The sequence below is a fragment of the Nannospalax galili genome, unplaced genomic scaffold (genome assembly GCF_000622305.1).
Source record: "Nannospalax galili isolate Female #2095 unplaced genomic scaffold, S.galili_v1.0 scaffold879, whole genome shotgun sequence".
Lineage (NCBI taxonomy): Eukaryota > Metazoa > Chordata > Mammalia > Rodentia > Spalacidae > Nannospalax > Nannospalax galili.
The window spans coordinates 3590233-3613599 of NW_008346261.1; the positions used below are offsets into that span (position 1 = coordinate 3590233).

The 23367-nt window shown below is 47.1% G+C and overlaps 2 protein-coding genes across 3 annotated transcripts in view; both read right to left on the reverse strand.

Annotated features, from left to right (window-relative positions):
• Nucleotides 1-6529, reverse strand: part of Epx (eosinophil peroxidase) — a 14445-nt gene extending 7916 nt beyond the window's left edge. For both annotated transcript variants that reach the window (XM_008842709.3, XM_008842708.3), the window contains exons 1-9: nucleotides 6439-6529; nucleotides 6254-6347; nucleotides 5897-6072; nucleotides 5603-5720; nucleotides 5392-5521; nucleotides 3734-3940; nucleotides 2327-2645; nucleotides 766-926; nucleotides 163-418 (exon numbers count right to left, since the gene is read on the reverse strand). In XM_008842709.3, coding sequence (XP_008840931.1) covers nucleotides 163-418; nucleotides 766-926; nucleotides 2327-2645; nucleotides 3734-3940; nucleotides 5392-5521; nucleotides 5603-5720; nucleotides 5897-6072; nucleotides 6254-6347; nucleotides 6439-6529 — 1552 coding nt within the window. The remainder of the gene's footprint in view (nucleotides 1-162; nucleotides 419-765; nucleotides 927-2326; nucleotides 2646-3733; nucleotides 3941-5391; nucleotides 5522-5602; nucleotides 5721-5896; nucleotides 6073-6253; nucleotides 6348-6438) is intronic.
• A 6411-nt stretch (nucleotides 6530-12940) lies between these two features.
• Nucleotides 12941-23367, reverse strand: part of LOC103741807 (olfactory receptor 4D2-like) — a 26570-nt gene continuing 16143 nt past the window's right edge. Inside the window, exon 4 of the mRNA XM_008842723.2 lies at nucleotides 12941-12991. Coding sequence (XP_008840945.2) covers nucleotides 12941-12991 — 51 coding nt within the window. The remainder of the gene's footprint in view (nucleotides 12992-23367) is intronic.

Sequence of the window (23367 nt, forward strand, 5' to 3'; positions counted from 1 at the left end):
AGAGAGAGAGAGCCTCATGTTCAAGATATGGGAGGCCCATGGAGGGTCTTGCTGGCTCGACCTTCTTTCCACCATCCTGAGGAGGCATTTGCAGTGGCCAGGCCCACCCAAGGAAGCAGTGCTTGCACCTGCATCCCTTTTGCCTTTGGAAAACCGAGTAACCTTCATAGATGATGCGCCAGCTGGCAAAGAAGGCGGAACTAAGCGGAACTTGAGAGTTGGGTGCTGAGGCCCGGTATTGACTGTCCAAGCGGTACATGAAGGGCTGCAGCAACGTGTGGCCAAAGCGAAAGGCCAGAGTGAAAACATTGGCCACTCGCGGGTCCACATTGGAGCAGTACCCCCTGTAGGGCCCCAGGGTTCTTTTGATCCGGGCCTTGCCCAGAACCAAGGGCAGATAGTCTCGGTAGGTGATGATCTGGAAGAAAGGACATGGAAGGAGTGTTAACCTGAGTGACCGCAGCCCCGCCCCCTTTCCTTTGCACAGACTCTGGCTTTTTCAAGGGCTGTTCAGACACAGTGAGTACTGACTGTCATCATGCCAAGTGTGGCGACATTAATCTCCCATTGGAGGATGAGATACCGCAGTCCAGAGATGATGAGTGTGATAGACTGGGCCAAAGTTTGTGACAGAACCAGGGCCAGAAGCGCACCCTAAGCACCCAGACCCAGATGCTTTGAGGCACAGCCCCAAAACCATGTCCAAGAAGGGGGAATCCACCCCCTCCCTTGCATTGCTCCTCAAGTTTGCCCCTGGCTCCCTACCTGGACCACGGCACCCACGATCTTCCGAGCCTCGTTGTATAGTTTGTCTCCAGTCCAGTGCGGATTCAGGCGTCTCAGCTCAGTGGCCAGCCGATTGTGTTCTCGTACAAATAGGGTGTGCAAGGCCACCAGTTTGGGGGTTTCACTTGATCGGCTGTCACCTTAAAAATCCCAAGTTCAAGCTTAGCAGAGAGACTCTTTCTAGGAGGGCAGACTGAGTTCTGGGCCCCAGAGTGATGGAATGGGGCAAGTCTCACTCAGTTGTGCGTCTGTCACAAGTGTGCTGACCACCACCTTCCTCTTCTGGAGACAACAAAATAGGCTCATGGAACAAGGAAATCTTAGCCTGGTCATTCTACTCTACAAGAGGACAAGATCCACTACCCAGACCTCCTATGGCGGGGAGACTTGGATGACCCTGGGAACTTTGACCATGGGACTGTATGCTGCCTGTCTGCATCTATCTACATGCTCTCTTTCCCATCTCTGAACTTGGTGTCAGACTGCTCTTTCCGGGGGGTGGGAAGGAGGGAGAGAGAGCGAGAGAGAGAGAGAGAGGTGTGTGTGTGTGTCGGTGCTTTCGGGGGGGGGGGAGGGAGGGGGAGAGAGCGAGAGAGAGAGAGAGAGAGAGAGAGAGAGAGAGAGAGAGAGAGAGGTGCTTTGGGCCCATTCCTGTACCCTGACCTTCTGTAGGCAGGCAATGAAAGTAAGTTCAGTCACCTGCCACTCCAGGAGACGTCTCGTGAAGGTACAAGCTACTCCCTGGACACAGGATGCGCAGCGCTTACAGAATGGGCCTTAGGAAAGCAGTGGGGCAGGGTGGACAGAGCAGAGCCATGGGAACTACGCTGACTTTGTCCCCTTGTGGGCTCTACCATCTGAAACACTGGCCTCATGAGTACATTCCTTATCTTTTCTAACTCAGTTTCTCATCTGTAACATGAGAATGGTAATTCCTGCCTTTCAGTGCTGCTGTGAGGTTGGGGATGGCTCATTCAGATATCTTAAACACACAGAAGTGATTATCATTATTATTATAACCACACACAAGGACAATGGACAAAAGACAATGAGCAGAGTTCAATCTATGCATCCAGAAGTTACCATGTGATGGTGTAGCAAGAGGTGGGGGAGAGGGTAAGAAAATTTAACCTATAGAAAAAAATTGTGGTACAAGTAACAGTGGCTTTCTAGGTAACTGAAGAGACAGCCCTGTTCTGTCTCTCCATGTGAAAGAGAGTTAGCCTCTTCTCCTGAGCTCCAGCAGCATGGCTAAGCAACAGGTGCCCTTCTTATAGTCGGGAGAGCTACCTGGAGATGGGCTGGAGTGCCACTAAGGTGGTGAACCCCTCATCACTGGAGACAATCGGGGATGTCTGAGCACACTCAGGGGACAAGCAAAGGGACCCCTTCCAACTTAACAGTTTTCCCAATGACTCTGCACAGATCTGTACCTGTGGTATACCTCACAATGAGGGTCCTCCCCGGTCTCAAGGATTCCCTCACCATACCCCATCATGCCCTCCCCATCCAGGGAAGACTCGGCCTCCTGTAGACTGACCTGCCAGGAAGCAGGGGATGTGCACAGTGCGGTTGGTGAGGAGACAGGGGTCATCGTGCAGGTTGTCGAAGGGCAGCAGGGCTCTGCCATTGTCCTGGAAGCGCTGGTTGGTGGCCAGCAGTCCTAGATAGTTGGTCTGGTTGCGGAGCCGAAGAGCGAGGGAAACTTCACTGCCATACACCATGCTGGCATCCACAAAGGAGGTAAGCGCATTGATCTGGTTGCGGACTTTGTTCTTGCTTTGAGGGCATGATGGTGCAGAGCGGAAGAAGGGAATGCAGTCACGCTGGTTCTTGATGCGGGGGTCGTTGGGCGGTATCTGGGGGAAGAGCAGCCAGTGACTCTGGGGCCCTTCTACAGCAGGTTCACTCATCTCAGGCATCCCTACTGAAGGCATTGCTCAAAGCTTCCCTACTCCAGGAAACCCTCCAGGACTCACCCACACTCAAACTCAGGGTCTTGTACCTGTTAGGCAAGTGCTCTGCCCATGAACTGCTTCCCCAATCATGGATGAAGCTTTTGAAATGATGGAGCACTTCCTCTCACTGGGGACAGGTGGGGTAGGGAGAGTCTGAGCCTCTGAGAAACAGAGGTGGGGTGAGAATTGAGTTCCGGCTTTTGGGCCTAGCCCCTTTCATTCTGTTCAGTTCAATATCTGAACTCCTTTCTTGCTTGGGAGTTTAAAGCCAAGGAAGTTCAAAGAAGCTGGTACAGGTTGCAGGAAGCTGTCAGCACAGTGAAAAATGGACACGCATAGAGTCAAGTAATGCTAAATGGTGCTAGCATTTACTGTCCTTGTAATAACCACCAAATGTTGTGTTAGGAAGATCTGGAAGGTTCAGCAGAAGGAGGTGCCTCTCCAGCAGTGCTGGAGGGAGGGGTGAGGTGACATGTAATCCCCACTGAGTGCCAACCTTTCTATTGCAAGTGAATGTATAGTTGAGTGTGTGTGCACACATGGCCCCTTCTGCCCCAGAGGAGACTTTGCTCCCTGAATTCTGTATTTTCTTACCTAGAGCCCTACACTACCTTGCCTATCAGCCTAGAGGACAGGACCCTGCTCACAGCCCAACCCCAGGAGATGGTAAGAGCTTTAGGACTCTTGAACCTGCACCAACTGGAAAAGGGCAGGAGATGAGGCTGTAATGGCTTCCCATAATAGGGGCCCAGAATCTCCCTGTTGGTCAGACCTGTGGATCAAGGCAGGTCTCTGATGTGCCCCCTCCATGAAGCTCTAATGCAGCCTCTGGCTGCTTACCCCACTCCCACCACCTCTCCTCAGACATGCATGGCAGGGAGGTCTGTGTTTCTTGGTCTCTGGATGGGGTTTATTTCCTCCACGTTCTCCCATATCTTCTTCCTGGGGTAGAGGCTATCCCAGGAGCCTGGGAGGTTGGCTGAGGGTACCTTGATGGGGAAGCAGGGGGGCAGCTGGGCACAGGTTTTCTCACAGTCCACACCCATGATGAAAGCCACTCTGGCTGGGGACTCCGGGGAGAAGTCCAAGTCATGGTCAATGAACTGGCCCCACTGCATGAACATGAGGGTCCGGCCCCGGTCTGAGGCCAGCCTGTTGCTGGGGAAGCGCACGATCTGGTTGGAGACAGCCCGGACCTGGTGGGGAAATACAGTCGACATGGACCTGGGCTCATGATCCCTGCCAGCTGCTGGGACCAACCCAGAACTCAGGGCTTGCCAGTCCCATGCCAGAGCTGACACTTTTCCTTCTTCCATCTTCTCCCCTTTTCCAACTCTGTTCCTAGAGATGCAGCCCCCTCTTGTGGGTTGCTGTCATTCCCAGAAGGATGGTCTTGACCTGAGGCTTCCAGCAGTAAAGAGTTGAGGAACTCAGACATAATACACCTGTAACCCCTGCAATTGGGAGGCTAAGGCAGGAGGATTGTAAGTTCAAGTCCAGTCTATTACATAGTGAGTTACATGCCAACCTGAACTACACAGCAAGATTGTAGCTCAACAGATGTGCTTGAGTGTGTGTGTATGTGTGTGTGTGTGTGTGTGTGTGTGTGTGTGTGAGAGAGAGAGAGAGAGAGAGAGAGAGAGAGAGAGCTGATTTTCAGATACAGGACTGATTTCAAGATGATGAATAATAGAGAACTGGGTAGAAAGATGGAAAGTTCTATGGAAGAAAAATTAACATTTTAATATTAAGGCAGGTAGATGATTGTTACATCGACATGTCAATAGAAAGTTGACAAATGTAAAATAATATAGGTCATAGATTCATAGGCGCATAGCTTTTTATATTTAACAAGATACTTTGAGCTACGCATGGTGGCTCATACCTATAGTCCCAGCCCTAAGAAGCTGAGGCAGGAGGATTGCTGCGCACTTGAGGCTAGCCTTAGTCACAAAGTGAGCTCCAGGCCAGTCTGGACAGGAGATTAAGACCTTGTCTAAAAAAATAAAACAAAGTGATTAAGGATATGACTCGGTAGGTAAGGGCACTTGCTATGCAAGCAAGTTCAACTCCCCAGTGCTCACATAAAACCCCAACATTAGTCGGGAGTGGAGATGGGCAGATCTCAGAAGCTCACTGGCTAGTCAGCCTAGCTAAGAGAGAGAGCTTCTGGTTTAATAAGATGCCTTACTCAAAAAATAGGGTGGAGAGCAACAGAGGAAGACACGTGATGTTCTCCTCTGGCCTCTGCATGCACATGCATGGGTACACGCACCTACATACACATGGGCACATGTACCACACACGTGTACACACATGTATACACACATAGTTACAAAGATGCTTTGACGCCTATTCTCTCAGGAAAACAACAAAACAGTTCCATTCCATGATAGGTAGCATTCAGAGATCACCATCTATACAGTAATTTATATTAAGTACTTTACTTAATATGAGGGCAGCTTTTTTCTGCCATTTGCAGATGAAAGAAACTAAGACTCAGAAAGTGGTGTTCTCTGTCTAAAGTCACCCAGCAGGTTAACAGGAAAGCCTGGGCTTGAGTCCTGGGTTTGGCTAATTGGGTTGTAGTTTACCCTCTGTATTTCAAGGACATCAAGCATCCTCCAGACCTTCTACTCCAACTTACAAGAGGAAGAAGGAATCCATTGTGCCTCTTGCCAGGGGTCCAGCCAAAGGGGAGTGACAGACCGTCCTCATACTCGGCTGGTAGCCAGCGGGCCAGGGCCTGATTGGAGGCACCCAGCCAGGGTCTCCTCCTGTGGTAGTAAATGGGTGGATGTTAGCAGCGTTCAGGCTAGGGAGATGGATGGCGAGGGAAGGGAGGACCCAAAACCCACTTGTTGTTACATCTCCCGGTGATGGTGCGGTACTTGTTGCTGCACTTCTCAGCCTGGTCCTGGACAGCACAGCCACTGGCCTGGGACAGCAGGCGCAGCTGGGGTTCTGTGAGGACATCTGGAGGAACGGTGAGTAGGATTCTGAGTCCAGGGTCCTCATTCCTTCCTGGGTTGGTCTGCTATACCCCCATTTCTTCTAACATTTCCTAGGCTGTCCACCCCACCTCCCACTTTTGGCTTCTTGCCACTCCCAGGCTAAAGCAGGCCTTGGAGACTCAATGGGGAACACAGTACCAGTGACATTGAAGGGTCTGGATCCCTGGAGTCGAAGCCTCTCTTCTAGCAGCCCTAAGGCCACATGCATGTAATCAGCAGCCTGAACAACTCTCTTGGTGGCTGCTACTGGCTGCTTGAAGTAGGCCAAGAGATCCATGGGGCTGGCTGAGCCACTGCGAAGGCGCTGCTTGATACTAAGGGAAAGAGGAGAAGGAGGCTGGAGGAAGGAGGCAGGTGCAGACCACCGGCAAAGCCCCAGCCCAGCAAGGAGAACCATGGTATCCAAAGGTGCAGTTCGGATAAGATTACTTTGCCAGCAGCGCATCCACCCTCACTGACTCTCCTAGGCCTGTGGAACCTCAGTCCCAAGCCCACCTCTTCTGTGTCTGATTGTAGGCAGCATTCACCAGCAATTTGGCCTCTGCCATGCAGTTCTTAAGGACTGAATTCTCCACGTGCCTGGGGAAGGCTGTTGAAGGGCAGAGACTCAGCATCCAAGGGAGCCACAGATTCCCCAGATCCAAGTGCTTTCCCCTCTACACTCCTTGCCTCATACCAACCTTTCTTGGTGTCCAAGGGCGCAGTGCCTTCAGAGGGTTGGGTGAGGAAGAGTGCAGCTAGGACCTCCACCAGGGCCAGGAGCAGCTGCATCTTGCAAGGAGATGCCCCTGCCCAGCCACAACTGGAAAGGCAAGCAACCCCCACAAGCTCCACAGGCGGGCCCCTTGCTCCCTTCACCCTGAGGACCTCAGATGACCTCTTACCTACTACCCTTCTCAGGGAGTAGCTGAGAAGGGACTTTATATCCCATTCTGGGTGGGAGGAGGGCAGCTGTTTGCCCCAGAAGCCCAGCCCCAGAGGCGGAGCTCTAGAACCTTGCTCTGGTTTTCAGGGAAGCTGCATAACGAAAATACCCCAGCCTACCCTGGCCCTCACCAGACTGGGGAGCCTTCCCCTACCCTGTTCACCCCTCCTCCTCTCTCTTGGTCCATCCCCACCTCTGCTATTTCTCCCATAATCCAAAGAAGTGCCTGGGATGCAGGTGTCACCCTATGAATATTCACAGGATGACAGACCAGCAGGGTACTGACAAGAAGCCTGGGCTTGGCCCCATCACTAACTGTGGCTTACTGTCGTATTCCCTGTACTTAGCACAAGGCTTAATGTTCAGTGGACACTCAGAAAATGCTTGTTAAATAAATAATGTATGATCAATGATTCCGCTCCTCCCTTACCTCCCTAGGGCTACCAGATCCTTCTAAGCTGCCAGAGAGATAAGTGATGCTGAGGTAAGTCTGATAGTGAAATATCTCAGGGGACACTTGGGATGAGGTGTCACAGGTAAAACACAGCGAGTGAGCCACAGTGTCCTCCATAAAGTTGAAGATCCAGAGATTCTGGGCTTCTCCTAGATTTAACTCGATGCACAGAGATGATGTGTTTACTGAGTAGAAGGTTTAAGCCCTGGGGTCCTATGGGCTTGACTAGAGAGAGCTTGCTGCAGCAGACTCAAACTAACCAAAGTTTCAATCTGGCTCTGTCACTGGTAGTGTGACATTGGATGACTCCCCATTCCCACACCTTCCGTGCAGAACACACCTCAGTTAGCCCCACCCCAGCTCCACAGCTCCTTGTCTCTCCTGTCATCAGGCCCTTCTCTGGATGAGCCTGATGACTCTATTTCCACCTGCCTAGAGAACATGTTCATCTCTGAACTAGGCTCCAAAACCACTGCCATTGTGCCCACAGTCAACCTCTCCTGGTCCCATTCTTTGCTCAGTGCAGACACTGTACCTTCTCCACACCCTCTCAGGGCTTTTCAACAACCCCCCACCTCAACCTGCACATTGCCTTTCCCTGCCCCTCCTCTTATAGCAATGCCGCCAACACTGCCACCAGCCTCAACAGTTGCTTCTGAAACAGTCACTTGGCTTTGGTAACCCCTTTCACAAGTTCCAGTTGATGGGGCCCCCCATCTTATCGCCTGTCTTCAGCAGACACTCCTGAGCTGGGTGCCAAGGGATGGAAAGTCACAGGGAAGTCTCTGAAAGTCCACTGAGTTCCTTGCCGAGACCCTGCTAGACCCCAGTCTCCAAACCTTTGAGCCAGAGCAGTAATCCTGAGAGAGATTAAACTGCAAAGTGCAAAGTTTGTGCTTCAACTATTTCCTCCTCCTGGAGGACCGATGCCCCAGGCTTGAGTTAGGTGGGCTATATGTGCCATGTTGCCCTCCTTCTAGGAACTGTACATCCCACAGGGGTCTGCTATCCCCACAGGGACTACTAGTTCTTTAGCAACAAGGAGTTGGGCAAGGGTTGGCCACAGCCATAGGCTGCAGTAGGGTTGGGGTGAGCTGGGGACAGAGCCCTGGGCTCTAGAAGCCACCCTACCCACCACAGTGGCAGCATTTGGATGTCTTAGGGATTTGGTCCTATTGATTGCTCAGCATGGTAGTGAGTGGCAAGCAGATAGGCAGGACCACTGAGGAGCCCTGTGTAGCCAGACCATGGAAGGCAAGTTCTGGGGGTGTGGGCAAAGGCTAGGGGTCTCCAGATGAGACTGGACCTTAAGTCTTGACTGGCAGGTGGAAGTTCAGGCAGAGAGTCTAAAGGAGAAGCATGACCTGTCGTATGGCTCTCCTGACTCCTGGGGACTGGGTGCTCCTTCATCCTGCTCTCAACTGTTCTCCTATGGGACTGTGTTCCTAGGCCCCAACTGTAAGATTTTCTACCTACAAGCCTCACCCTTTTGACTACTTCCAACCCCTCTTCCTGGCTCCTTCTGGGAGGCCATATTTGGCTTGCCCTGAGGTCAGGACGGGGGCCTGTTGACACCAAGAGGCCTGTTGACAGCAGCTCAGAGAGGTGACCAAGGACGTTTGTCATCGCGTCATCCTGTCAGGCAAGCTGCTCATCCCCAAGGCCATCTTCTGGGTAGTTCGCAGAGGCCTTCCTTGACTTCCTGGTAGAGTTGTCAGAGAGTGCGTGTAACCTGCCTCCACAGTGCCTGGCACAGCAGTGTGTTGAAGAAGCCTTGTTGCTCTGCCCTAATGTTGCTTCTTTCTTGTGCTCACTCCAGCTGTCCCTTGGGTGGCCATGGCCTTCAGTTTGATGGGAGGAGTGGGAGTGCAAAGGCTTCTCAGATCTTTCAGGGCAGGACCTCTAGAAGAGAGGCCTCTAAAGTGAGGGTGTGGCCACCTGACCTTCTGGGATGGAGGCACTGGGACCTGGGGGAAGGGACAGTGATGAAGGAATGGTGCCTCCTCCAGGGATCTCCAGCCCGGGCACCTCCTGTGGCCTTCACTAATGCACAGGCCTGATGGGCAGGGTCCTCACATGCTTACAATGGTCTGCTCAGACATTGGCTTTTTTTTTTTTTTCCTGTGGCCAGTGCAACCAGAAGGGACCAGAAGAGGGTAAGGACAAGAAGAGGGGCATGGACAAAGGCCATGGGTCCCCCACAGACTTTTTATCACTGGGTTTTTTTTCTCATGGGACCTCATTAGGGAGAATTTCCTTGTGATTAAGTTTTGCCCATTGGCAACAGAGAGACGCTTGCAGCAGATTATTTTTTAATATCATCACTTAGCTAACAAAATCATGTTGAGTGATACTCATTAAATAAAACAAGGAATGATGGCCAGAAATATGTGGAAGTTTTCTTTTATTGACCTTTGTGTATATAATTATGTCAGTTAAAAAAAAAAGTATTAACCAGGTAAGCTGCTGTATGCCTATAATCCCAGCTCTCAGGAGGTAGAGGCAGGAAGATCTGGAGTTCTCAGCTACATAGGGAACTGGAGGCCAGCCTGAGCTATGTGAGGCTCTGTCTTTAAAAAAAAAAAAAGGAGGAAAAAAATATCATTGAATAAGAGAAAAAGGGAAATAGATTAAGTAGTAAATGGATTCATTAGTACATGAATATGTCCTAAATAAAGGGAAAATGCTTAAATATTGTTATTTTTGTTGTTATTGTTGTTGTTGTTTGAAACAGGGATTCATGTAGCCTGCCTCAAACTCACTGTGTAGCTAAGGCTGTCCTTGAACTCCTGATCCTCCTACTTCCATTTTTCAAGTGCTGGGATTACAGACATGCACCTATATACCCAGCTCATATTAACAGTTGTAATATTTAATATATCATTGAATTTTCTTGATCTGTTCTTTAGTTTTAAAATGAACAATTATGCCAGGTATGGTGGCACATGCCTGTAATCTCAGCACTTGTGAAATCAACAAGGTTCGAGACCAATCTGCTCTGTGTAACAAGACTGTAGAAAACAGTTTAAAGAGAACAAATTCAGGACTGAAGGGATGGCTCAGCAATTAAGAGCACTGACTTCTCTTGCAGAGGACCCAGCTTCAATTCTCAGCACCCTCATGATGGCTGATAACTGTCCTTAACTCCAGTTCCAGGAGATCCGACGCCCTCTTCTGACCTCTTCGGGGATTGCAGGACATGGATGCACCCACCTACATGCAGGCAATACACTCATACACATAAAATAAAAATAATAAATAAAAATTTTAAAAAGAGAAGAACAAATTCAATCTGGAACACCTGAATAAATCAGTAAAAACTTTATGGATAAAGTACATTACACTTAAAGATATAGTTTATTCACCATTTAAAATTTTAAATATAAATGAAAACTCCAATTTTCATATAGAACAACAGAGTTAAAAGAAATCAAGTTCCAGCCGGGCATGGTGGCACACACCTTTAATACCAGACTTGGGAGGCAGAGGCAGGCGGATCTCTGTGAGTTCAAGGCCAGCCTGGTCTACATAGTGAGTTCCAGGACAGTTAGGGCTACAGGGAGACCCTGTCTCAAAAAAAAAAAGAAATCAAGTTCCAAGCTGGGCATGGTGGCACACGCCTTTCTTTAATCCCAGCAGTTGGAAGAGGCAGAAGCAGGTGGACCTTTGTGAGATCAAGGCCAACCTGGCCTACATAGCAAGTTCCAGGCCAGCTGTGGCTACAGGGAGACTCTGTCTCAAAAAGATCAAAAACAAACCATCTGTTTAAAGGCAAGAATCTACAGGGCGAGTGGAGTGAGAAGCTCCAGTCTGTCAGACCATTCTGGAGCATTGGTCCTTACTCTCAAAGTGAATGCACACAGCTGAGGAAACCGTTGTCCTGGGGATTTTCCAAATTAAGCACAGTACTTATTACAAGCAATTAAAAAACCACTAACTTGGGGCTGGAGAGATGGCTCAGCAGTTAAGAGCCCTGTCTGCTCTTGCAGAGGACCTAGGTTCTATTCCCAGCCACTCACATGGCAGTTAACAACTGCCTGTAACTCCAGTTCCAGGGGAATCAGATGCCCACTTCTGACCTCCATAGGCATTGTACAACATGGGTGCACTTACATATATGCAGCAATATACTCATACATGTAAAATAAAAACAATAAATAATTTTTAAAACCCACTAACTTGATGCTCACAAGGTTTATTAAAGTTAAACAGTATTTGCAGAAATTGTTTAACATACAGAGCAACACAAGCTCTCTTTGGGGAAGAGAGTTTTCTCAGTGAATGTCTTTAGAACTGCCACAGCGAGGGTACTCATCGTAAGTGGTCTGACCTGTCATCTGTGTTATGATTCCACGAAAATTCCCAGCAAAAGCAACCATTATTTTCTGCACAAGGGTGGACAGTTCTGCTCTGTCCCTGGTTCTGGTTTTTTGTCCCTGTCTCATACCTTCACTAAATGATAAGACAGGAGGCTTTGAGTCCCCCCACTTTCCACTCCTACACATATTTTGGGTCCCTGGGGAGAGGGAGGAGGGGAACACCCCAAGTAGGGAATGGGCTATTCGCATGCTATGCTGTGCTGGAGGCACATGGCCGTAGTGGCAAGTCACTTTAAAGGGCCCATGCACTTTATCTCTGAAGCAGCAGTCCAGGGAATCCTGGATGCTTCCTCAGCTCCTCAGGCCTTGCAGCATCTCTCCAGCCTCCCTCTCACTCCCCTCCCACCACACCCCAGCCTTAATGGATGCACCATATTTTCCCCATCTCTAGGTCCTTTTATGTAGTCTATCACCAGAACAACTCTATTCATCACCCCCATCCACCTCCTCTAGGAAGCCTTCCACCCACCCCTTCCTGCTCACTCCCCAATATAATCTCAGATAGATGCCCCACTTTGGTCTGCAGGGCACCCTATGCTGGTGCTACTCAAGCTCATTGAGTTTTACTGAAGGAATGATGTCACCGTATCTATCTCCTAGACAGATGCCTAGCTCTCTGGGGTCAGGGAAAGGAACCCTGGGCCTGATCTTTACAGCATAGGGGTGAGCCAGGGCTCAGAAATGTGTGGTACATGAGTGGCCAGTATTCTTACTTAACTTCCCAAGTCCATATACCATTTTCTACCTAGAAAAGAAAAAAACATCCCCTCCCTAGCTGGGATTTCCCAAATCCTCTTTCTTCCCCAGCAGCCAGTTCGACCACAGTCCCAGGGAGGATAGCAGGAGCATGGGCTTCCAGAAGGCCATGAGGATGGACAGGCCACAGAGCATAGAAATAGCAGTAGTTGCAAGTTTGGGAAGCTTGGCTCTCTATAACCCTGTGTGAGCACCTCCTTAAGCAAGTGAAGACTAGAACTTCTGAACATGGATGAATTTCCCTCTGGGCTTGACTTGGCCATAGAGGCTGGAGAGTCTCAAAGGCAAGTTCTTCCCCCTGAAAGGGAAATGGCCAAAACAAAAAGTCAAGGCTGACCCACTCGGTACTTGTCAAGAAGACGACACAGGATAAGATAAAACTCAGTGCCTGCCTAGCATGCTCAAGGCTTTGTTCCATCCCAAGCACTGAGAAGGAAGAGAAGGAAAAAGAGGAAGAAGAGGAAGAGGAAGAGGAGGAGGAGGAGGAGTGGGGGGGAGCTACTGTTGGGTCACAGGAGATGACAAGGCTATTTGGAGTCCTCAGGGATCAGACCACTGACCATCCAACCTCTCAACTGTCTGCCTATGCTCCCTCCCTCCCTCCCTCCCCCTCTCCCCTCCTGCTGTGAGAGCAGGAAGCTGTGGGAAGTTGGTTCTACTAGCACCAGTCAGCATCCAGTCTCCTCTGATGTCTCATCCTGACCCATGGGCAGCTTCTCCTAAAGGAAAAGGCATAAGTGGGGAGGAATCACACAGTGTGGCTCTTGGCCCATCCCCAGAGCAACCTACTCCCCCCCTGCTCCAAGTTTTTTTTGCTTTCTAAATCCACTGTTTTTCAGCTTCCTAGCAAGGTCTAACTTCTTCCAGCCATGACCCACAAAGACACTTCCCCTTGGCCTACATTATATGCCAATGGATTATTGAGAACCTCCAACTCCCTGTAGGTTTGAGTACCACAAAGAAACAAACACAGACTAGTGTTTTGTTGCTCACACTAGTGTCATCCTTAATTGTGCCTGACAGGCCTGAATAGGATTTATAGAATGGATGTGTTTGCCATGACCTTACTTGCCACGGCTTTTGGATCAGGAAATGGATTTGGGCCTATGTATGTCAGAACTGGTACCTCTGGTGAGGGCCAGTGTTCTCCCTGATCCAGACCAGCTATGGATCAGTGAATGCTGTGGCAGGGTACGCCCTGCAGACTGACAGACTGATGTCCATGCTGTGGACAGTACAGCTTCTTTCTCAGGCAGCTTTAGCTGGAGAAGTTTCCTTTCAGTCTCCCCTGGCCAGCCCAAAACCTCAAACTTTTGCAGTTACTTTCACAAGAACCGTTCGCCAGCCATGGTAGAACTGCTGGCCACAGGCCTGATTGGATCTCTTTATCTGCTCTTCTCCAACTGCTCTTATGAAGACAGAGGGGCAGGACAAGGCTCATGGCCTGGCAAAACTGCCCTGGCACCCAAGGGTTCCTTGCAAAGGGGCTTGGGCCTTAGTATCACCATGAGAAGAGATGTATGCCAGGAGGAAAGGCATGACTAAACTTTAGTGGCTCCACACTATGCCAGAGGCCAGGAACTTGTTCATGTGTGCATGTGTACATCACCCATATGTATGTGTGCTCCTGAGCAGGGTTCCCCCTGGAAGGAGGCAGCTCTGAGTTCTCTGCCTTTATTTCTTGGGAAAATGCAACTTGGAACCCTGGAGAGCTGGCTTGAAGTCCAGCATCACTCCTGTCTATATGACCTTCAGCAAAGGCTTGGCCTCTCTGATCTGCTAATCAAGTTAGCAAGGGGCAGGAAGGGGCAGTACTAACTCTGCAGCTGGCCTGGAGGTACTTCCCTTGTACCCCATCTTGGGTGAGGATCCTGTGGGATGACTGCCCCAGTTTGTGGGGATAGGAGCTACCTTGGAGCAAGGCTTGGAGGAAACCTGGGAGGAAGAGCTGAATTCTCCCTCAGCTCCCCCAGGCTTACACATTTTCAATCAAGAACCAGCACAGGCTAGGGAGCTATTTGTTGATAAAGCACTTACTACATAAGCATGAGGACCCAAATTCAATCCCTAGAACACACATAGAAAGCCAGCCATGAAAGTATATGCTTGAAATCCGTTGCTGGGGAGGCATACAGGAAGGGATATGCTAGCCAGCTAGTATAGTCTAACTGGAAAGTCCCAGGTCCCAAGGTGGGGCCTAGAATGATAGCTCATCAGGTAAGAGCACATTCAGCTCTTGCTGAGGACCCAAGTTCAGTTCCTAGCACACACATTGGGCAGCTCACAACTACCTGTACTCCAGCTCCAGGGGATCCAGAGCCCTTTTCTGGCCTTCATGGACACTGCATCCACGTGCACACATGCCCTACACATACACATGGTTTTAAAATTAAAATTAAGAAAAGTCTTAGAAAACTCAGAACAAACAATACCTAAAGAGAGTAAACAGGAAAAGATAAATAAAATCAAGGCTGAAATTAATGAAATAGAAATGAAGAAAACACTATAATCAATGAAATGAATGATTGGTTCTTTGAAAAGATTAACAAGATGGCACACCTTTAGCCAAATTTAAAAAAAGAAAGAGGAGCCAAATTAACAAAATCAGAGATGAAAAGGGAAATATTACAACAGACCTGGAAGAAATTCAGAAAACCATAATGGCATACCTTAAAAATCTATATTCCACTAATCTAGAAAATCTAAAAGAAATGGACAAATTTATAGATATGTACAGCATACCAAAGTTAACTCAAAATGACATAAATAATTTAAACAGACCCATAACCAATGAGATAGATACTGTAATTTAAAATCTCCCAACTATGGGGCTAGAAAGGTGGCTCAGTAGTTAAGAGCACTGGCTGCTCTTTCAGAGGACCCTGGTTCAAGTTCCAGCACCCATATGGTGACTAACAGTCATCCATAACTCCCGTTCCAGGGGCTCCAATGCCCTCTTCTGACCTCCACAGGCATTTTATGACAGGTGCACTTACCAACATGCAGGCAATACACTCATTCACATGAATTAAAAATAATAAAAGATTAAAAAAATTTTCCCAACTAAAGTGGGGGTGAGGGTGGGACCAGGCCCAGAGGGCTCCTGGGGACTGCAGGGAGGGATTGGGTTGGTCTGGATGCAAAGGATCAGGAAGCAGTGAGAATTTCTGGGCCTAGAGGTCAGTCCAGGAGTCTGCAGTTCCAAGACGAGAACTGGGCCAGCACCCAGGTTAGGAGGGAAGCTGGGAAGGTGAATGAGGCTGGGGGAGTCAAGGCACAGCAGACTGCGGGACCCACCCAGGCAAGATGCTAGCACCAGGGAGCTGGTGGCTGAGTCGCAAAGAACCTAGGACCAGATGGATACAGTGTAGAATTTTACTAAACCTTCAAAGAAGAACTAATACAATACTCCTCAAATTAGTCCATAAAATAGAAAAAGAAAGAACACTACCAAATTCTGTGAAGCCAGTATTACTCTAATACCAAAACCAAAGACCCAACAGAAAAAGAAACATATAGACCAATCTCTCTGATGATCATGGATGCAAAGTTCTCAATAAAATACTCCCAGACCGGATGCAAAAACACATCAAAAAGATTATTTACCATGACCAAGTTGACTTCATCCCAGAGATGCAGGGATGGTTCAATATATGTAAATCAATAAATGTAATACACCACATAAACAGACTGAAGAACAGAAACCACATGATCATCTCACTAGATAGAGAAAAGGCCTTTGACAAAAATCTGATATCAATTTATGATGAAAGTCATGGAGAATCTAGGAATACAGGGAACATACCTCAACATAATAAAGGCAAAATAAAACAAGCGCACAACCAACATCAAAATAAATGTAGAAAAGCTGAAAGCATTCTCACTAAAATCAGGAACAGCCAGGCATGGTGGTGCATGCCTTTAATCCCAGCATCCGGGAGGCAGAGGCAGGTGGATCTCTGTGAGTTCAAGGCCAGCCTGGTCTCCATAGTGAGTTCCAGGACAGCTGAGGCTACAGGGAGACCCTGTCTCAAAAAGACAAAAAAAAAATCAGGACAAGACAAGGCTGCCCACCCTCTCCAAGGCTGCACACCCTCTCCAAGGCTGCCCACCCTCTCCATCCCTGTTCAGTATAGTACTTGGAGTGTTAGCTAGAGCAATAAGACAAATGAAGGAGACGGGGATACAAACTGGAAAGGAAGAAGTCAAAGTATCCTTATTTTCAGATGATATGATCCTATACATAAAAGACCCTAAAGACTCCACCAGAAAACTCATAGGGCTGATAAATACATTCAGTATAGTAGCAGGATATAAAATTAACACCCCCAAATCAGTAGCCATCCTATATATGAACAACAAACATACCATGAAAGAAATCCAGGAAATGATCCTATTCACAATAGCCTCAAAATTCATAAAATATCTTGGAATAAATCTATCAAAGGAAGTCAAGTACTTCTTCAATAAAAACTTCAAGACACTGAAGAAAGAAATTGAAGAAGATACTGGAAGATGGAAAGACCTCCCACGCTCAAGGATCAGTAGGATTAATATTGTGAAAATGGCCATCCTACCAAAAGCAATCTACAAATTCAATGTAACACTCATTAAAATTCCAACACAATTCTTCATAGAAATGGAAAAAAATAATCTCAAATTTCATATGGAAACAAAAAAGCTAGAATATCCAAAATAATCCCAAACAATAAAAGAACCACTGGAGGCAGAGCTGTAGTAATAATGACAGCGTGGTACTGGCATAAAAACAGACACATCGATCAGTAGAATAGAGCTAAGAACCCAGATTTAAACACACACACTTAGAGTCGCCTGATTTTTGACAAAGGAGCCGCAAACACACACTAGAAAAAAGACTAGTTTCCCCAAAGAGCTCGAAATTGTTCTATCATATGATACAGCCATAGCACTCTTGGGCATATGTACAAAAGACTCTATATCCTACTACGAAAATACCTGTTCTTCCATGTTCATGGCTACTCTTTTCATAACAGCCAGAAATTGGAAATGTCCATCAATTGATGAGTGGATAAGGAAGGTATGGCATATATACACAATGGGATACTATTCAGATCTTTTAAAAATGAAATTATGAAATTTGCAGGTAAGCTGATGGAACTGGAAGCAATCATCCTGAGTGAGGTACTCAGGAGAACCTGAGAGGTATCCTGAGAAGACAAACATTGCATGTTCTCTCTCATAGCTGGATGCTGTCTTTGAAATCCTACATATGCAAGTTTCAATTTGAAAATCCAGAGAAGTCAGGAAACTAATAAATGGCCATGGAGAGGGGGCAGCTTCCTTGGAGGGGTGGTAGAATGCAGTGATAGAAAGGGGATGGGGGAACATTAGAAAGGGTTAAATGGGGTGAGAAATGGGAGGGCAGGGCAGAGGAGGGAGTATGAGGAGGGATGACCAACACTAATTGCCTTTAGAAAAAGCCATTTGGAAACCTATCACTATAGAAGCTTCTTAAAGTACATACATACACATTATAAAAGGAGATTAAATGGAATTGCCATTGTCCCTACTAACACCAAAGGCTAACAGAATAAAAGCCCAACACCAGGAATGGACTCCCTTTCTAGAAGCTGTTGACCAGGGGTCCCATAGACCCTCAAATAATACTGACTTACTGGCCCTGCTCTTGGTTACCCACCAAAACTTTACAGTAAATCCCTATTGCTGAAGACACTACATACATGAGTTGTAGAACAAACAAGGAGAAATCAAGTTGGTCCTCACTTCAAAGCCTCCTCCCTACTGGCTTTCATAGTGCTGGAAAGTGCTATGCATGGTACCATAAGGAAACTATAAGGAAAAAATAAATCATCAACCTTACCCAGCTGTGAATCCTATGAATGACAGCAACAACTAGCCTGGTAAAATATGCACACCAGTGCAATAGTGGCACAAATATTATGATTGGAGTACGTTCTGCTTCATGGGGTGGAGCTGGGCTCTCCCATTTCAATTAACAATTAAGAAAATGCCTCATAGATACATCCATGGGCCAGTCTGGTGGAAGCAGTTCCTCAGATGAGGTTCCTTCTTCCCAGGTGACTGTGTGAAGTTGACAAAAAGTAACCAACATAGAAGACTCACTCTGAATATTGGTCCCACCATTTTGTGGGTTGGGCCCCTGAACTGTGTAAGAGTAGAGAAAGGGAGCTGAGTTCTAAGTGAGTGAGCAAGAATCCCCGAATTTATTCCCTCTCTGCTCTTGACTGTGGATGTAATGCTCTAAGTTCCTGCCTTGACTTCCCCCACAGCGATGGCATATAACCCAAGGTCATAAGCCAACTAAACCCTTTCTTCCCCTAAGTTATTTTTTTTGTCAGTATATTTGATTACAACAACAGAAATGAAACTATAGCCTGATATGGTGGCCCCTACCTTTAACCTAGCACTCTAGAGGCAGAAGCAGAAGGATCTCTGTGAGTTTGAGGACAGCCTAATCTAAACAGTGAATTCCAGGCTAGCCAGGACTACATAGTGAGATACTATCTAAAACAAACAAAACAAAACAAAAACAGCAGAAAATGAAACTAAACACCCAGTAATTCGGATTGTTCATTTGTTTTTAATGTCCAAGTACTGTCCAGTGTTTTCAGTGTTCAAGTTTGTGGTTAGGTTTATAACAGAGTTGCCCTCAAATAGTCCTGACTTTTTGAAAATGTTATACATGGGGCTGGAGAGATGGCTCAGTGGTTAAGAGCACTGGCTACTCTTGCAGAGGACCAGCATCGAATCTCAGCACCCACATGGCAGCTAACAACCATCTGTAACTCCAATTCTTGGGGAGCCTCTGCAGGCACTGCACAACACAGTTGCCCTTACATACATGCAGGCAAAACATTCATACACATAAAACAGAAATAAGTAAATAAAAAATTAAGTTACATATACTAATACTCAGGTGCCTTTCAAATGAAGCATTGTTTGAATAAAGAATCAGATGGGGAAGAGGGGTAGGGAAGCTAAGTGCAGACCTCAGACATCAGGCGGTGGGCAGGCTGCATTCAAGGGAGCTCCACCAGAACATTCAGTTATGTATCTATGACGGGCGGCAAGGAACTTAGTTTTAAATTTTTATTTGTGCTTTATAGGTACGTTTATTTGCTTTTGTGGTCCCAGAAGGGAGAAGAAAAAGAAAACCACACCTATTTTTGTACTATGGGCTGGAAAAACATCATATAACCTATTTAACAAGTGGTTGCTGTTCATTGGGGAATGAAAAAGAAAAAGGGATTTTTTTACCCCCAAAACTGCTACTAGCTGTGCCTGGTCAACCTCCCTGACCTGCTGGGTGAGTGCCTCTCAACAGAATCCTAGGCCAGTTCTATAAATTTCCATCACCTTTGTTTATGACGACAGTCAACAGTCTCGTCCTGTGATGCTTGTCCTACTTATTAAAAATATCCTCTCTTATTTACTTCAAGTCCTGCTTACCTCACGCCTCAGGGAAGCTTGCAGTCCCAGGGTTTCAGGGAAGCAGTGGAGAGGAGTCTGCTCTCTCACACTTCTTCCTCTGGCTTTGCAGCACCTCCTGTCTGTGCTGGTGTAGGGGGTGGGGGTGAGAAAAGCAAAAATGATGTATCTTTCCTTCCAGCAGAATTCCCATTATAAAGCAGCCATCTCTTGGTCTTCAGGGCTTGTTTATGAGTCCACACTATACTTTCAGGTCCAAGGATCCCTGGGCCCCATCTCCTAGTTCTTGGGAGGGCTATACTAGGGAATCCCTGGCTTGTGAGACCAAGATCCAGATTGACTCCCCCCTCCCCTCTCTGCCTTCACCTCAGCAAGTCAGTTATCCCCAGACCGTCCCTGTTCACCCTTCCATCCCACAATGCCCCTGGTCCTCCTCAATGCCCCAATTCTGATTCTCTTCTGACACTCTCAGGTCTCACACAGGTGCGTGCATCACACACTTTATTGGACATTCCCCTCCAACACTGTGACCACATTGTTGAGAGAAACAGTTTCAAAGAAGAAAGATGAACATTAGCGCATGGCTGTAGAGATTTCACGTCATTGGCCTGGGCCCGTGGTGAGGCAGAGCATCACAGCAGCAGGAGTGTAAGGCCAAGGAGGTTCTTCACCTCATGGAGGCCAGGAAGCAGAGAGTGAGGAAGGGACTAGGGACCGGGTACAATCTTCTAAGGCATGCCTTAGGTGACCTACTTCTTTCACCTCAGCCCCACCTCCAAAAGTTGCCAAACTCTCCAAAATAGTACCAACAAGCCTTCAACACATGAGCCTGTGGGGGAAACATTTCCTATTCAGAACATCAGAGAGAGAGAGAGAGAGGAGAGAGAGAGCACACTTTGAAAGGACAAAGCAGCAGGTACACATACATTAGCTAAGGAGGAGTGTTTTACTCCTGACATTGCTGGAATTGCCTGGGTATGGTGATGATGAGGCATTTTTAGTAATTCTATTGTTCTTAAATTATCCAGAGAAAATGACTCCCTTATGACTTGCACAGGGACCTATCGACCTGTCTTTTGTGTGTGTGTGCCCCTGCATCTGTCAGGAGCACATCCAGAGTAGGAGTCTTGTCCTTGACTGACCCAGTGGCCTCCTCTCTAACAATGATGTCATTGGATGGTGCCATTTGAGGTACACTGTTCTTGTGGCTTTCATGGTAGGCATTGTTGGGAACATCTCCTACACTCCGGCAAGGCAGAGGCTCTCTTCATCCCAATCAGATTGTTCTCTAGGATGTTGTAATTAGAACGCTGATAGACTGAGCTAGTCACCTCTGGGAAGTGAAAAGGAAGCATCACATTTTAGAACTATGACTCTTATTTTGGCCACATGCAAGATGACTGCACAAGCACAATGTATGGAGGGAAAGGAAGAGAGACCTGTGGGGTCATTCCCTGTGGCTTTAACTCCCACAATACCTGACTATACTATGTCTAGGAGACCTTTAGATTCTCCTTTTTTGGGATGTGTGTGCATGCCCATGTATATATGCTGGCATATGTGAATGTGTATGTAAGTGCAAGTGAAGGCCAGAGGCCAATGTTGGGTGTCAATTGTTAGCCACCTTATTTTTGACACAGTCTCTCACTGAACCTGAACCTCAACAATTTGGCTGGACTAGTTGACCAGCAAGCCCCAGAGACCCTCCTGCTTCTGCTTCGCTAGCACTGGGATTACAGGTGCAGCTGCGACACAGGGATTTTTTACATGGGTACTGGGGACTGAACTCAGGTCCTCATGCTTAAATGGTAAACACTGTACTGACTGAGCTATCTCCCTAGCTTATAAATCCTTCTTTTTTTTTTTTTTTGGTCTTTTTGAGACAGGGTCTCCCTGTAGCCCCAGCTGTCCTGGAACTCACTATGTAGATCAGGCTGGGCTTGAACTCACAGAGATCTGCCTGCCTCTGCTGGGATTAAAGGTATGCGCCACCATGCCCGGCTATAAATCCTTTTTAAAAAGTTCTTTCATGGGGCTGGAGAGGTGGCTCAGCGGTTAAGAGCACTGACTGTTCTTGCAGGGGACCCGGGTTTGATTTCCAGCACCCACATGGCGACTATGAACCATCCTCAACTCCAGTCCCAGGGGAATCCGAAGCCCTCTTCTGACCTCCACGGCATTGCACGCCGCAGGTGCACTCACATACATGCAGGCAATACATTCATATGCATAAAATAAAAACAGTATATATTTTTTAAAGTTTGTTTTTAATTTTTTAAATTTAATAACCACATGATTAGAAGAAGGATTTCATTACAGCTTTAACATATTCAGTAACACACTCCAGAGCAAGAGCACATCTCTTTCACAAGTGGCTGTAAGTTTCTAGGTTCACAGTTGAATTAATATAGTTATACAATATTGAACTCAGCATAAGCCCTGTAAGACATAAAATTGAATGTATTTTTAACCTTTAAAAAAGATCTCCATTTCATTTTAAGATATGCTGTTTCCTACATTTTTAATGCTACTAACACATGCTTGCACATGTGTCTTTAATCTCTATGTATTTGATTATTACTAGTTACAATTGGTTAAACTCGGCTCCTTAGTACCTGAGTATGGATATAAAGTCATCAGGTAGATTTCACTGGCAATATTTACCACCTCTACTATTTAACATGAAGTAAATTCCTATGCTTCCTCCTCAAATATAAGTCCTTTTTAAAAAATTTTGTTGATTTTTCTGTGTGTATATCATACAGAATATCCCACACAATCTTATTCATCTATATAGCCACTTTCCAAATGGCACCCTCCCATAGCCTCCCCCCTCCCATGTATTGGAGACCACATACTCTGACATCCCTGTTACTGTGTTGTCAACGCCCCAGCCATTCTCCAGTGCTTGTCTATCTGCTGAATCTACTCAGCCTATCTAGAGATCCTTGTTTTAGGAAGATCAGCTGTTCCTCATGTAGCAGCAATAAGTTGCTAATAGTCCTTTAGATAAGATTGGGGTCCGCTGTTCATTTTCCCAGTTCTATGCTGGGTTACTTTCTGGGAGTCTCTTGATCCATCTTGTCCAACAACTCAAAGGAAGGTATCTCCTGTCTGTCATTGTTTCTTGTTACATAGCCTTTATCTATACATATGGACTCTTAAAAATTATATTGACCCCATTAATCTTTGGTTATACTTTCCTTTTGGGTGTTGAAGACCCTACAATTATATCAGATATACTCTGATATCCCTGCTACTGTCTGCTGTGTTGTTGGCATCCCCAGCCATCCCCACTACTTGTCCATCTGATGAATCTAGTCGGCCTATCTAGAGATCTTTGTTTTAGAAAGGTCAGCTGGTCCTCATCTAGCAGCAATCAGTTGTCAATATTCCTTTGGATAAGATTGGGGTATCCTGTTCATTTTACCAGTTCTATGCTGGGTTACTATCTGGGAGTCTCTTAGGCCACCCTGGTCAGCTACTCAAAAGGAGGTATCTCCTATCTGGCATTGTTACTTGTTATGTAGCCTTTAGCTATACATATGGACTCTTAAAAAATTACATTGGTTGCCGGGCGTGGTGGCACATGCCTGTAGTCCCAGCACTTGGGAGGCAGAGGCAGGCGGATCTCTGTGAGTTC